At 44.8% G+C, this 14,310-nt stretch overlaps 1 protein-coding gene across 1 annotated transcript; it reads left to right on the top strand.

Moving 5' to 3' along the window:
- The first annotated feature begins 1,014 nt into the window (after positions 1-1,014).
- Positions 1,015-2,390, top strand: GPR19 (G protein-coupled receptor 19). The gene has a single exon (XM_009505553.2). The coding sequence runs from the start codon at positions 1,033-1,035 to the stop codon at positions 2,275-2,277; it is 1,245 nt and encodes a 414-aa protein (XP_009503848.1). The 5' UTR covers positions 1,015-1,032; the 3' UTR covers positions 2,278-2,390.
- Positions 2,391-14,310: the final 11,920 nt, after the last annotated feature.

Here is a 14,310-nt window from a genome sequence, read left to right as displayed (position 1 = left end):
CTGCTGGAAGTCAAAAGGCTCCTCCCACCTCCCAGCTGCCTGAGGGCATTTCCCTCCTTCTCCCCCAGAGTTTTCCTTCTACATCAGAACTCAGCCACTGATAAAAAACTCTCCTGCAGGTCTTGGCGGGGAGGGTCTTGTGCCACCTTGTTCTCAGGGTGACAGAGGGAAATGCTACCTTTCATGGGGCAGGTGACTAACGAGGCACCTGTAATGTGAGGGGACAGCATTGATGTTCAGGAGAGACTCTTTAAGTTATACAACGTCCAGCTCTCGTGAAAATTTTCTCATTCTGGAAAGGCTGAGGAGGATTCATGGTGAGAAGCGCCCACCCAGCTTGGTGCCAGTCCTGCCACTGGGCTCATCTTGCCTTTGCATTCAAACGCAGGCCTCGCTTACCTTCCAAAATTATGTCCAGAAACAAAAAGATTCAGGGAAACTAGAGATACTAACACCAACGTTGCTAATGAGTGGATGGGAGCAGGGTTTGGCTGCTAGTAGCCTTATCAGCAAAGATGCTGTCAACATGGAAGATATTGCTTCCCATTCCACCTCCCGGTCTAAGGAACACCTCCTTTGTCTATCTACTTGACAGATTCATCCCAAGTCAAGTGAGCAGGGACACTGGTGGTCTAGTTTTTTGCAACTGCCATGGACACTGGGAAGTGCAGCTCATTTCTGGGGCCAAGGGGTCATACTGTGCCCATGCAGTTCTGCAGGTCACCAGCACTGCTGAACCTGCACCTCAGCCTCTATCTGTGAAAGGGACATTTATCCTTCAGAGGACAGAAATGCCTATCCTAAAAGGGTCAGGCTGTTAATAAAAATCTGCACAACAGCTTACCGGCCTCTGCTGCACCAGCTACTCTCACCATATATTTCCGAACCTTTCTCTGAAATCCACTACTTCAAGTAGTAATCCACTACCTAGACGTACTGTCTTTCATTGGTCAAGGTAGGTTTTTCACACAGTCTCGTTAAATAGAGCCTTTTCTCTTCTCTCTTTATGCAGCCTGAGGAAAAGGCGTGGCCATGTTTGCCCACAGCATGGATAACAGCAGCGGTCCTTTTGTCCTCCCTACCTTACTGCTCCTGTTGCACAACAGGAGCTACCCTGAAACCTCCACCCCCACTTCTGGCTATGAGATGACGGCGTCACCCACAGGACCCAGCTCAAGCAGGAACCACACTGTCTTGCACTATGAACTGAGGCCGGAGGAAATTGCAGCAGCCAGCGTGCTTTTGGGAGCGCTGTGGCTGGTTTCTGTCTTTGGAAACTCCCTTGTTTGCTTAGTAATCCACAGGAGCAGGAGGACACAGTCCACCACCAACTACTTTGTTGTTTCCATGGCTTGTGCAGACCTTCTCCTCAGTGTGGCAAGCGTGCCCTTCGTGCTGCTCCAGTTCACCTATGGCAGGTGGATGCTGGGGAATGTAATGTGCAAGGTGATAAGGTACATACAGTACCTCACCCCGGGAGTCCAGATATACGTGCTCCTCTCCATATGTGTGGATCGGTTCTACACTATCGTCTACCCGCTGAGCTTCAAAGTGTCAAGAGAAAAAGCCAAGAAAATGATTCTGGCCTCTTGGCTTTTTGATGCTGCCTTTGCATCACCCATTTTCTTCTTCTATGGCTCCAACAGTGATGACCACTGCAACTTTTTTCTCCCCAATTCTTGGGAAGGAGCCATCTACGGTATCATCCACCTCTTGGTGCTGTTTTTGATCCCATCCATCCTCATTATCTTCTTCTACCAGAAGGTCGTCAAGTACATTTGGAGAATAGGCACCGGCGGCATGACTGTCAGGAGGACAATGAATATTGTCCCAAGAACAAAAGTGAAAACCATCAAGATGTTCTTAATGTTAAACACCGTGTTCCTCCTGTCCTGGCTCCCTTTTTATGTGGTACAGCTGTGGCACCCACAGGAAACAGACTACAGAAAGAGCTCCTTGGTTTTCCTGGCCATCACCTGGATCTCTTTCAGCTCTTCAGCCTCTAAGCCAGCCCTCTACTCTGTGTATAATGCCAACTTCAGAAGAGGCATGCAAGAAACTTTTTGCATGTCTGCCATGAAATGCTACAGAAGCAATGCATACACCATCACCACCAGCTCCAGGATAGCCAAAAAAAATCACGTTGGGATCGCAGAAATCCCAGCTCCGGCCAAAACTGTCACCAAAGAATCTATCTATGATGCTTTTAACAGAGAAGCCAAGGAAAAAAAGCTTGCCTGGCCTATTCAGTCCAATCCCCCAAATACCTTTGTTTAGTTGCCTTCATTGCTTTGAAAAATTACAACGTACCCCCAGAGCAAGAAGCTTTCTCTCCGTTTTGAGCCTATCTACAGTTCCATATTTTTAACACAACTTTTAGGGATGAAAATAAAATGGTTTATTTTATTAAATGCCTTGATTTTGATGTGTCCAGTCTATTTCATTTCAGTTACATTCTGCTTTTCGGAACTACTCTCCCTGAATCACGAGCATCTTTTTTTTACAGAACAGAAAAGCTCTCAAGCTCCCTGTGTGTAGGGGAGAAAGGGAAAGGAAAAACACTGCTCTTTTTGATCCTTGTACATTGGCTGCCCTGTGTAAATGCAAAAGCCACGCAAAGACATCTATACTTCCTTTCTTTATATCCTTAGGAATACTTTTGCCCTGGGGTTTCCCTTCTTGTTCAGACCCCACAGGCAAGATGTCCATACGTGGGCACCGCTGGCATCATTCTGAGCCCACCAACATCAGTGGTAATATTCCCACTGCCCCAGAAAGGTCAGCATCAGGCCACTGCTGAATGCTTTTGCGTCTTCGGTGCAGCACCCCTCCAGAGGTCTCATGGTGCAAATGGCCAAAGTCCTCACCTTGGTCTTGCCCTCCCCCCATCCGCTTGAGCTGCTTCTACACCCAGCCTGCTGCGGCCACCAGCAAGCCAGGGGTGGGCACCACCTGGGAGAAGACCTGCTGATCAAAAGGGGCCACTGCTGTACCAGGCACCCAGGGCCTCCTCACCTCTTAAATTAACTGTGCCTCCTGGCCTGAGTCCCTCCTGAGGGACAGCTGTGGCACCTGCAGCAAGTAGTGGTTGATCCCAAACAGGAGCAGGAAAAGCTGCTCGGCAGTCACATGCTCGCCTGGCAGCATCCTCCACGGCTGCATGTGTTAATAGGTCCCCAACTGGTGTCCCGCAGGAGACAAGCTGGCAGGACATTGTGGCTGCAGTGGAGCCCGCTCCTGCTGCTGTTGCTCTGCCAGCGCAGGGAGAAAAGGACCCAAAAGGACCGACCGTGGCTCCTGAAACAGACAGACTTCCCCCCCACCCCATTATCAACCTCTTTAATAAGAACTGGACTTGGTTTACCTGTGGAATAATGATTTATTTTCTTAATTCCCATATTATTGCCCAGAAAAAACAGTAGCACACCCTCAGAAATCACAGGTAAATATTTATCCACAAAGTGAGGTCAGCACTAGTGTTTCTTTGGTGAATTACCCTTGAGCTGCTGTATCAATGTCCTCCCTTGAGCTGGATCTGTGGAAGGTCCAGCCCAGGTGCTGTACCCATCACCCAGGAAGGTTTCTAGTTTTGTATTCTTACAACATCAACAGGAGAGTCACACAGGTTTTAGACCAGAGGTCTGTCCATCCCAGTATCCTATCACTGACCGCAGCCATCAGCGGGTGCTTGAGGACAGAGCATAAGAAGCAGGGAAGCTACAGAGAGGTCTCCTGACACCTCCTTCCAACCCCTAGCTGTTGCTGCTAAGAATTAGCACTCTTCCCAGGGTAGCTCCCAAAAAGTGGTGCCATTCAGTAAATCCGGAGCAGGTTCAGAATGGGCCTCTTCACAAAGTCTCAAAGACAGGACAAGCAGCCCCACACTGCTTGCTCAGGCCCCATTTGAGTGGATTTCAGGAGAGTTTTGCCTGGGAATCAAGGATTTATCCTATTTTCAGTTGAGGATCTTAAGCACTTTCTTCCTATTCTCTATTTGCTTCTCAACTAGGCCTGACAAAGTCAGTAGATGGTGAATAGTTGATCCCCACCCACTCTCTCTGTGCCAGTCTCTCTGTGCAGCTATACTGAAGAGTCTCATCCTAATCAGTAATTTCTTGCACACAACCGGCTCCAGACCAGGTTCTCCTTGGAGCACCCTGACGTAGCCGCCAGAGCATGACCAAGCATCCTGAAGTCCAGACTACCAGCAGGCATTTCACACTCAAGTTATCCTAAAAGCGCTGTGGACTCTTTGATCTCGGGTGTTGCACTAGGCAATAGAAGACAGCCTGCAGGTGTCAGCTATCCCTCCACATGCTCCTCTTTCAAAATCTCAAGCTCCCCGCTGTATGTTTGGAAGAGACGTCCTCAGCCACAACCTCCTCAGAGGAGGATTAGCCTTTTCTTCTGCTTTCAGAGCAGATGTGGCACAGCTGGGTTCCTGTTGGGGTCTGGGGCCTGAAAGTGCTGCAGTAATGAAAGTTAATAGAACAAGAGCAGCAAGTACTACAGGGTGTATTAAACACGCTTGAGCATCTCCCTTTCCCGTCAGCAGGGAGCAGAAGCACACATGTGGTGGAACACCAAGCTGACATCCTCTGAAGAGACTCTCATGTTGGCAATGTGGGCGGGGAAACTCTTTTGTTGAGAAATACTCCTGCATGTATGGTAGAAAACCTCCTTCCTCCTCCTCTACCACACAAAGTATAGTTGTAAGAACCCTTACTGACTGCAGGAACGCATCTGGTATGTATTTCACAAATTCAGAAATCCCCATTAAATAAGGATCTGATATTTCTCCATAAAGCCATTAGCAAAAATTCCCATAAACTGGGAGGAGAGAGGACCTTGAAAATGAGACATGAACAATATTTCTTGTGTGGTTCCTGTTCTGAGCACATTGTTTCTCCCTGAAACATCACTGTATGCTTAGTTTTTCTTTGCCACTTAATTACCTCTGACACAATAAAATCAGGTCTAGGTAAGCAGGCCAGGTAAACTTTGCAATGTTATTCTTAACATTGGGTTGCAAGACTGAAACCCAACAGTTGTTCTTCTGGTTAGTAGTTTTATTAAAGAAACAGGACTGAACAGGATGAGTCCTAAGGTCGCAGAGGACCACAGGGTCATGGTTACCCACGGTAACCATGAGGTCTGAGTCCAGAAGGACCCAGGACACTGGTTCCTTCAAGTCTACGTGAATGGGAGTGCATGAGGCAGCCTTGTTACCTGGGCATCACAGACAGCACAAGCCGTAACAGTCACTGTCTTGTTGAGGTGTATTCAGAGAGGCTGTAGGCAGTGAGTCCTTGTACAATTGGACCCCAAAGATGTTCCAGTGGATGTTGCCTGTGCACAGCCAGCTTCCAGCCCTCAGGTAAGGAGCAGTCTGAGACCATTACAGATCATGAAGGAAAATATTGCTGCAGCCACCACGTGCAGGGGCTGCTGCCTTCAGGCTTGCTCCATTGCTGACAAGGATGGGAAGGAGAGAGGCAGTTCACCCCTAAGGCGCTAGCACCATGCTGCACTCCTGCAGTCTGCCAGACGTCATTTCACATACAAAACCCAAAGAACATACCAGCAGGTGTGAAACCACAGATTTCTGTGCAATTTTCCCTCTTGTGAACTCAACTGCGTTTTCCCACCTCCAAGAAGCCATAAAACTATACAAGCTGGCAGGAAAAGTCCAGGACTTCACGACATAACAGCTAGGGACACAACGTCCCTGGGCTGAAACAGCTGGCAGTTCTGCCCTGAAACCATGGGCCTAACCAGCCTCACAACTACGCATGAAGTCTGGAGGCTGCCTTTCTTAAACTACCTTTCCATATCAGTAAAAGCCCAGTCACAGCTGTGTCAGAGTAAGCGTGACTCTGCTTGTATAGCTTCTTTTATCCGAAACTATACTGGTAAAATACTGGTAATATACTGGTAAAAACACATTCTTAGTAACATAAGCTGCGTTTGAACTTGGAGTAATTTGCCTGTACAGCTGTCCATTTATGCAGTTACACTGATAAATGTTCCTGATTTCTACTTCCATATGATGCCGCTTTCAGTATGGTTAAAAAAAAAATCCAGAACAATCAAAAGAAACCCACTGCTTAAATTGCCAGCTAGCTGACAGAACCCTTGGTCTGAAAAGCCAGTCTTCACCACACTGCACAAGTGAAAGGAGCAGTGATATGCCTGTACATTGGGGCCGCTCCTAGCTCCTTCCTTTCCCTTTTTCCCAAGTCCTGCAAATCCTCTCTAGCCCTTATCCCATCAGCTGTGACCTGTTTCACGTCTTGGTGAAGACCGTGCTTCTGGGAGAGGTGCCTGAGGAAAGGCTGCTCCCCTGCTCTCCCAGCTGCCCTGACAGCTCCAGCCCTTCAGGCGATCCCCAGCCACTGGCAGTTTGGTGCTTTTGCTGTAAGAGCTGAAGAAGACACCGTGGTACAACAATGCTGAAGATGGAAAGTATTTGGCAGCTTGACAGTTGAAATGGCAGCGGCTCCATGCTTAGAGTTGACTTTGGAAACTGGCAAGTGCTGACCTGGCACCAGAGCAAGGAGAAACCTTTTACACTCCTTCCATCATTGTAAGAAAGTGATGGATGGGTTTGATAGCACCAACTGCCAGGTACCTCCCTGCCTGCCAAAGCCCCAGAGGTGCCAGAGACACAGGAGGAAGATCATGCCTTATCCAAGCAAGACATGGGAAACCCTTGGGGATTTGCCTGATCAAAATAAACAAATCTCTCCGCGCTCCCTCACAGATCCTCACTGCCAACAGATCGTTTTAGTGATGTACCTAACACAACAACAAAATGAATGAGGGGTGAGGGAATTTTAGGCCTAAAGCAAGCAACACCGCTCAGAAAAAGGCACCTTGAAGAAACATAATTTAATGTGGAAATAGCCAGCGGCTGCCCCTGGAGTTTCACGCAGTTCTTGAGGCAGACACCCCTGGACCCAGAAAGGCTGCTTAGGTGCCAGGGATGCTGACCACTGCTCCTGCGTGGGTACATGTGCATGTCCGTGAGCATGTCTGTAGTGAGGAAGAAACCGGTGTGCAGACATGGGCAGAAGTTATTAGGGCAGGTTTGGCACTGAGCAAACAAAACCTCCCTGTTCACAAACATATCTCAACCCCATCTGCAAAGGGGCAGTTCTGCGAGGGAGGACTCCTGGATCTCTAGCCCACCTGCCCTTTACTCTCAAATATTTTCTATGTAAGAACATGATACAGTGCCAAACATTAAACATTTTTTTTTACCATTTATGCAGACACCCATTAAGTGGAAATTCTATCACTGCTGTTTACTTTTGGTATTAAGTAGCCTGCACTTGAGAATTGCTACTACAAATTGTCAAATTATTATGCCCCCTCCCCCTCCCCTCTTCTTATTTCAGCAGAAAGCTGGATTTTTGGTTAAACATATTTTTAACATTTCCAGTTGAGGGATGGGGGGTAGTGAGAAGCAGAGACACACACCACTTGAACTTATTTTCCAGCCAGCTTCCTGGAGGTGATAGAGAGGTGGCTATCACCCATAATTGGACTTAAGAGTTTCCATATGCCCAGTTAAGAATCCCCCAAGTTTTTCCAGTCAACTGTCAGCTCAACCAGTTTGACTTCGGAATTAATTGACATTGATTTAGGAGTTGGTTTTCCAAGGTGTTGAACACACGCCACCGATTTTAGCTGAAATTCTGAGTGCTCAGCCTTTCTCAATATCAGATCCTTCCTGTTTAAAAGAACAAAAAGCAGATTTAACATTTATTAAAGCCAGACCCATATGCTCAAAAGAAGGGTTATTAGCCCCCTAAGTGATTCTGTAAGTTAATATGTCTTTATTAGTTGGCTCTTTTCAACCTAGCAAGTGTTGTGGAATAGGCCATTATAGATTACATTGGCTTTATTTGAACTGGCTTCTAGTAAAACATAACACACCTACTGGAAGATTGTTACATAAATGTCACCTTCTGGTGAGCAGTCTGAACTAAAACACAGATTTGTTCTACACTGCTGCTAACACACAGAAAGTCTTCTTTCAGTCTTCTCATGAAACCAGTCTCTGGATAAAATTCAGATAGCAGTAATTCCTGTGTGTTCCATTTTAGACCAGGTCTTGGTTTGGTCCTACATTTGCAGAGGAATAGGGAAAAAAAAAAAAATTACATCACCAAATAATTTAATTTGTCGTCATCTCATGCCTAGCCAGACACTAGCTTTTCTAGTGCATCTACAAGTAAGAGTAAGAGGTGCTTTTGTTTCCATGGTTTGGGGAGGAGGGACCAACCAAGGAACTCCAATTTTTTTGAGGCACTGTAGAGCTAGACAGCAGAGGCCACATACGGATGGATGTAATTACCCCATCTTATTTCCAAAGGCACTACAACACTTCTTTTCAGCCCTGGAGATTTACCCTCTCCACTGCCATATGTCCCTCTCCATATTGATCCAAAAACAGGAAGGAAAATGATTCAGTGATATCCAGAGTTATCAAGATTTCAGATTATTTACCAGTTACCTATAAACGCAGCAGGAGTAGCCCCAAGTTTCTAATTAACTCACAGCACTGCTGGGAGCTGATTTGCTGTCAGGCTTCCTGCAGACTCTGAAACAGCTCTTGCCATGTTATTGAATTAGTCTTTCTTGTCAATCCAGGGCATCTTTCTCAGAATGAAGGCTTGAGGTTGCAAATTTTTCCCTTAAGAAGAGGGCTTTTGGGGATGTGGCCCTTGGCCCTCGTACCAGGAGCTGTGCTGTCAGCACCAGCCTATGGCAGAAAGCACTGAGTTTTCGAGCTAAACTGTGCATAACCGTAGGACACCAACAGAAGGCAGCCACCACAGTATAGGCCAGAAAACAGACATATAAAGAGCTATTCCAAAACTCTTCAATGAAGAGTGGTATAGAAAGGGGTGGCTCTCCACAGATTGCTCTTGAACCTACAACAGCACCTCTCTACATCCCACGAGAGTGCTCCAGTCCTGGGTGCAATGATAGACACGTTGCCTTTTCACCACTACTCTGCACCACTGCTCATCACCCCCAACAAGTGGCAGGGGCTGCCACCCACAACTCCTAACACTATTACTAGCCAGCTTCTGACAGCCAGACATTGGTTTTGGTGGCCAAGTTACCTAGTTGTGTCTTCAAGGACCGTTTTCTGCTTGTTGATCATGTCAACTGTCACGAGAAATTCCTATCAAGGTAACAAAGAATTTGGAGTTTTGTCTTCAAGGGAAATAATTATCTCTTTCTTCCTTAAAAAAAAATCTATTCATACTACTGAACACTTTTAAAATATATTTGAGTACTATATTTCAGGTATTTGACGTCATCGTGGAAGTTCAGCTTATGAAAGGACACTGGAGGGACATTTTTGATCAAAAATGTCCCTTACAGTGGTCTACCAAAGCTCTCCACAGATTTAACGCAGTTGCAAGAGTGTAAGGGATGTACTTACTGCAGTGACTTCTAAGTCACTGAGCAGAGCATGCACGGAATGTACGATACCACTAACCTTGCATGGTTCCAGCTTGCATTGCACATATGCAGAAGGAAAATCAGTGCAACCTCATCACTAGCACACAGAAAACTTCCTGGAAGGTGGTACCTCTCTTTAGTCATCCCAGCCTAGCTCCTGCTTGGTGAAGGGAGGTACAATGATCTGCACAGAATAAAACTCCCCACAAAGCCCAACCATCTGCCTGCCACACTGATCTAGAAATAAGAGCGTTCCTCACCCTTTACAGAGCACTCACTGTAACTCATTCGTTACATCCAGTATTTTTCCCCAGGATTTCCTTGTGATTGCAAGACCAGTAGCACTCTCACCTTAGTTCTCAGGATTACATCCTTCTAAATTTCCATAAAAACACACTTTATTTCTCTAAAGCTTTTAAATGTAGCCAGGGGCAAGAGAGCAGCACACTATATATAAAGATACAAACAAGGAAAACAAACACACACACAGAAGAAATCATTTTAACTTAACATAAAAATGCTTTGGCTTAAAAGAAACATAGAGCATGTTTTAGATTAGGACATTCTATTCACAAATATCTCCGAGGAGGCACCTGTAAAACACCTCCACGCTGCCAAACCTTCTGCTGTACCTTCTGCTCTCCTTGCAGCAGGAGAGCTTATGTAAAGAGACTTGCAGTCATCATTTAATTTTTATCCTCATTTAATTTATATATGATCTTCAGCTGGTTAAAAGCTGGCCTTTAAAACTGATAGCACATGAGAAAGTTTTCCAAATATTATAGGGGCAGAGGCTGTGTGAGAAATAAGCGGCAATGCTCCTATTTCCAAGCCAAAGACATCAAAATTGAATATTAGGGTTTCAAGCTCACCTGGGTAGACTTTTTCCAACCAAATATTCAGTTTTAATTAATACTACGTTCAGAAACCACTTTTTCAGTTTAGATACTTTACAGAGTATCTCAGAAGTGCTAGCTGAGAAAATAATCCATCTTTAATTTATTGAGAAATGTATCACATGCCATGTATGTATGAAACTCCTTGAAGGAAAAGGTGTTTCATTGACGAACATACTACAGCTGTAAATTTTGAAATCCCAGCTAAGCAAGCTGTTGATTTCAGCTTTACAGAGCAATCTTCAGACTCTTCAACCACTCTGGTTACCCAGAAGTCTCCTCTCTTAGACGGACTCCGGTCAAAATGGATTCAAAATGTAGAACTGGAACCAAGAATCACTCAGACTTTGGGAAGCTCATTTTGGACTTATTTATCACCAGCCTGGTTTGCTGGGGAAGCAGAGCTTATGCACTTGTGTTTGCAGTCAGCCTGCACCAGCAACTTATGAGCCAACTCCAGCAACTTTGCCAACTCCAACTCAATTTGCAAGGGCAGTCATAAAGCTAATGCATTTTGGAGAACTAACAGATCTAGGGCTGATCGGACTAACCTGTCCACCTGCAGGGAAAGCAAGAGGCTTCCATCACCCTTTTTGTACTCTGAGAGCAGTGCACCAGCCAGCTGGTGTGCATCCTTGCTCACTGGTGAATTTGCAAGTGTCCCTGAAGGTGAGCCACAGCCTGGTTCTCTCTTACCCATCAGCAGGGCTCAGGGAGTCAAAAGGGGGCAGCTGTGGTTACTGAGCAAAGGAAAAGGAAAAGTAAGGCAAGGATCACAATCTCAAAGGAAATCAGACTGTAGAGACTTTACCAATGAAACAACTTGCTTTACGGTGACACAGTCAAAATCCCTTCCCATGAGATTTAACCGTGCAAACATTCCTGTAATTTCAGTGTATGAAAACAGCACAAGCATAACAGATTACAGCAGCATTATTAAAGCTGAGATAAAAGCAAATAAACGTGTGCTATATATTCATTCTTCATCCAAATGTGGAGCAAAATACAAGGATGCTAGTGATGCTAGCTCTGAGCTTCTGTACCATTTAAGTGTAGAGTTACAACTGATCAGGTTGGACCAGTTTAAGAAGTTTCTGCCTTTCAGACGAGAAACAAAAACTGACTCTTAACAGACCCAGCCTGATCAAAGCCAAAAGAAAATGAGTTTGTGAAAACAGTCATTCAGTGGCCCTGGCAATATCAGAAATACTCTCTGACACAGGTAACAATATTTTAATCTTTAACAGAGGGAGCTAAAGTGACAATTCTCAACAAGAAACTTTGAATGGAAAAGAAAAGCTGGTGTACAAGTAGGAGAAGAGCTTGAAACCCTAGATTAATTGTTTAATGAAAAGCAACTCAAGTTCCATTTTTCTTTGCGGGGCAGAGAAGAGTTTGCAGGGGTGCAGGCTTCCAAGTGTCAGCTACCTACAGGACAAATGACTGCTGCCAAGGATAGGCTCCACACCTGATTCTTTCTTGTAGCCTGATCAGCGCAGGAAGGACACTACTAGTTCCTTGGAAGAATAGCGGTCACTCCCCACAACAGGTAAGAAACTGGACTGCATTAGTATTGATCATTCAACTCTTACCATTTTTATGTAGAGCTTCAAATCAAGTGTGACAGAAAAATGGCACAGATGGAAGAAATTCTGCTTAGAAGCAGCCTTGACAATTAGAAAGGATGGGGCAAAGTGCAGGGATTAACTTGAAATTGCTACTTTATAAAATTCTCACTGATGTCTGAAAACAGTTATATACTAATGAAGACAGGGAAAATGAGGTTTTACAGTAACAAAGAAAATTTTAGTCCATGTTAACAGGTGATATTTAAGGTTACAGCTGGGGATAGTATTTCTGACAGACGAAGGCAAAGCTGTGTTAACAGGCACATTTGTTTTGTTTATATGACTTATTTCATGCAAAGAGTGTGATTCAGAAAAAAATGCAGGGTGAATGCAAGCAATCACAAGAGGCCATTCATCATTCTGCCTACATTCTTTTTTTTTTTCCTTCAGCATCCACAAAACTGCAACTGTGCTCATTCCACGAGAGAGAACTTCACGGCAGAGGGATTAAGACAGACAACCTTTATCATTATTCTCCAGCTGTCAGTCAGCCTTTTTTTATCTGCCAGCATGTGTAGACAATATCACCTCCATTAACAATGCCACTCCTTTAGTGGCAGTGGATTGAAATGATGACAACATTAAGCGGCTACTGCAAAAAGACACAAGATTATATAAAACCAGAAAGCTGCAGTAGTTAATTGGCTGTTTCTCAAACACCCTCAGCAATCCACTTTGGTTCCATTGGTATGCTAGTAATTAAAAAGCTAATTGCTATTTTATTTTGGAAGGCAAGAAACCCCAAGAATAAAGTCATGAGAAATGCCGCTTGCTGAAGTGAGAATGGTAATGCCCTCTGTTCTCATCAATAGGTCCCTGCAGTATAAGTGAGCTATCACCTTGTGAAGGTTTACGCAAATACTTGTCACAAGAGTAATTAGCTGAACAGAAAACTAGGCAATACCTCCTTCCCCTTTCTCTATCTGAGAACCCAGACAGGATTTGAGGTTTAAATGGACAACTAACACTGTTACTTTATTTACTTTGATGAAACCTCTGCTGGCTGATGTTCATGAGATAAAGAGAAAAAAATATTCTCTCTCACAAATTAATTCCCCCTTAGCTCCACAGAGTGTTTCACATACATAAACCCAAGCTGAACTCACCCTTTTGCCTGAAAACACTGTCACTGGTGAAAATGCTGGGCAACACGGAATTCTAAAGAAATGCAAGGAACAAAATAACGTGAATCTCAATGTTTCAAGTGAAAGAAGACTTACAACTTTATGAGTAGCAGAACTGTTTCAACACATGCCCAACATCTACAGCTGAAGAACATTGTCATTACTGTCGGCTGCTGCTGTCTGCTAACAGTCCTGCCTTCCTTCTGATCACACAGCTAAACTGAAGAACTGAACAAGCAAAAAACCTCTCTGGGGTGAGCTCATATCCACGCTGCTTCCACTAGGCTACACGGAGAAACAAGTAGTAGATCCTGAGCTACAACTTAAGAGCTTGCAGCGCAAAAGGGGTATTTACTCTGATATTACTGAGAGCTTAAAATGTGGAGAGCTTAAAATTCAGTGTGAGTCGGTGGGTGTGGCACAGCATGTGGGCAGAGGCAGAGAAAGTGCACAGTAACTCATGCTTTTATGTAGTCCTCTGGAAAAGGAACCCTCAATTGCTTTTGAAAATAGCTGCCAGACCACTTAAGGAAGAAAGGAGATTCGCAGAAGACTCTTTTTCTGTAGGAAAAAAGGAACGCATACCAAAAAGTGTGAGATTTCAAAGTACTGCTTAGGGGAGAAGCAAGAAAAAGCCCAGAAACGCAAAACGGAAAACACTGACCTAGCAACACAGCAGGATCTATGTTCGATAGAGTGTAGGAAAGAATTGTTCTTACAATAACAGGCATTCGGAGCACACCACATAAGGAGATGGTGAAGTTGGAGGACACTGCTGGTATGCTCTACCACAGGAACATGCAGCACTCCTGTCACCAGCACTGTATAACTTGATCAAAACGTATTTTGAAAATTGCCATGAGAAAGAAGGTACGGAAGACGTCACCTTTCATAGCACGCTATTTCTATTCACACTGAACACGCTGTCTCATGAAAACACACAGTTTTATAGCCCACTTGTAGTCTTTTACTCACAAATTTCTTTCATCATCAGAACACCTATCAGCTGCAGCAGTTAAGAATGTCACCATTACCCACCCTACTACATAGGGACCATACACAAGAATTGCTTGAAGCAGCAGTTAGTATAGATTTAAGCCAGTTGACAGTTACAGGCAGACACACAAAAAAGCAGGGCTAATCTTGCACTAGTTATGGAAGTGTAACTTCTACCTCCCA

The sequence above is a fragment of the Phalacrocorax carbo genome, chromosome 1, assembly GCF_963921805.1.
Source record: "Phalacrocorax carbo chromosome 1, bPhaCar2.1, whole genome shotgun sequence".
In the NCBI taxonomy this organism is placed as follows: Eukaryota; Metazoa; Chordata; class Aves; order Suliformes; family Phalacrocoracidae; genus Phalacrocorax; species Phalacrocorax carbo.
The sequence above is the reverse complement of the archived record's forward strand: the minus strand, read 5'-3'. Positions and strand labels throughout refer to the sequence as shown.

What these genes read in the sequence shown, in the direction of transcription:
- GPR19 (XM_009505553.2), top strand. Translation starts at nt 1,033, where the DNA reads ATGTTTGCCCACAGCATGGATAACAGCAGCGGTCCTTTTGTCCTCCCT.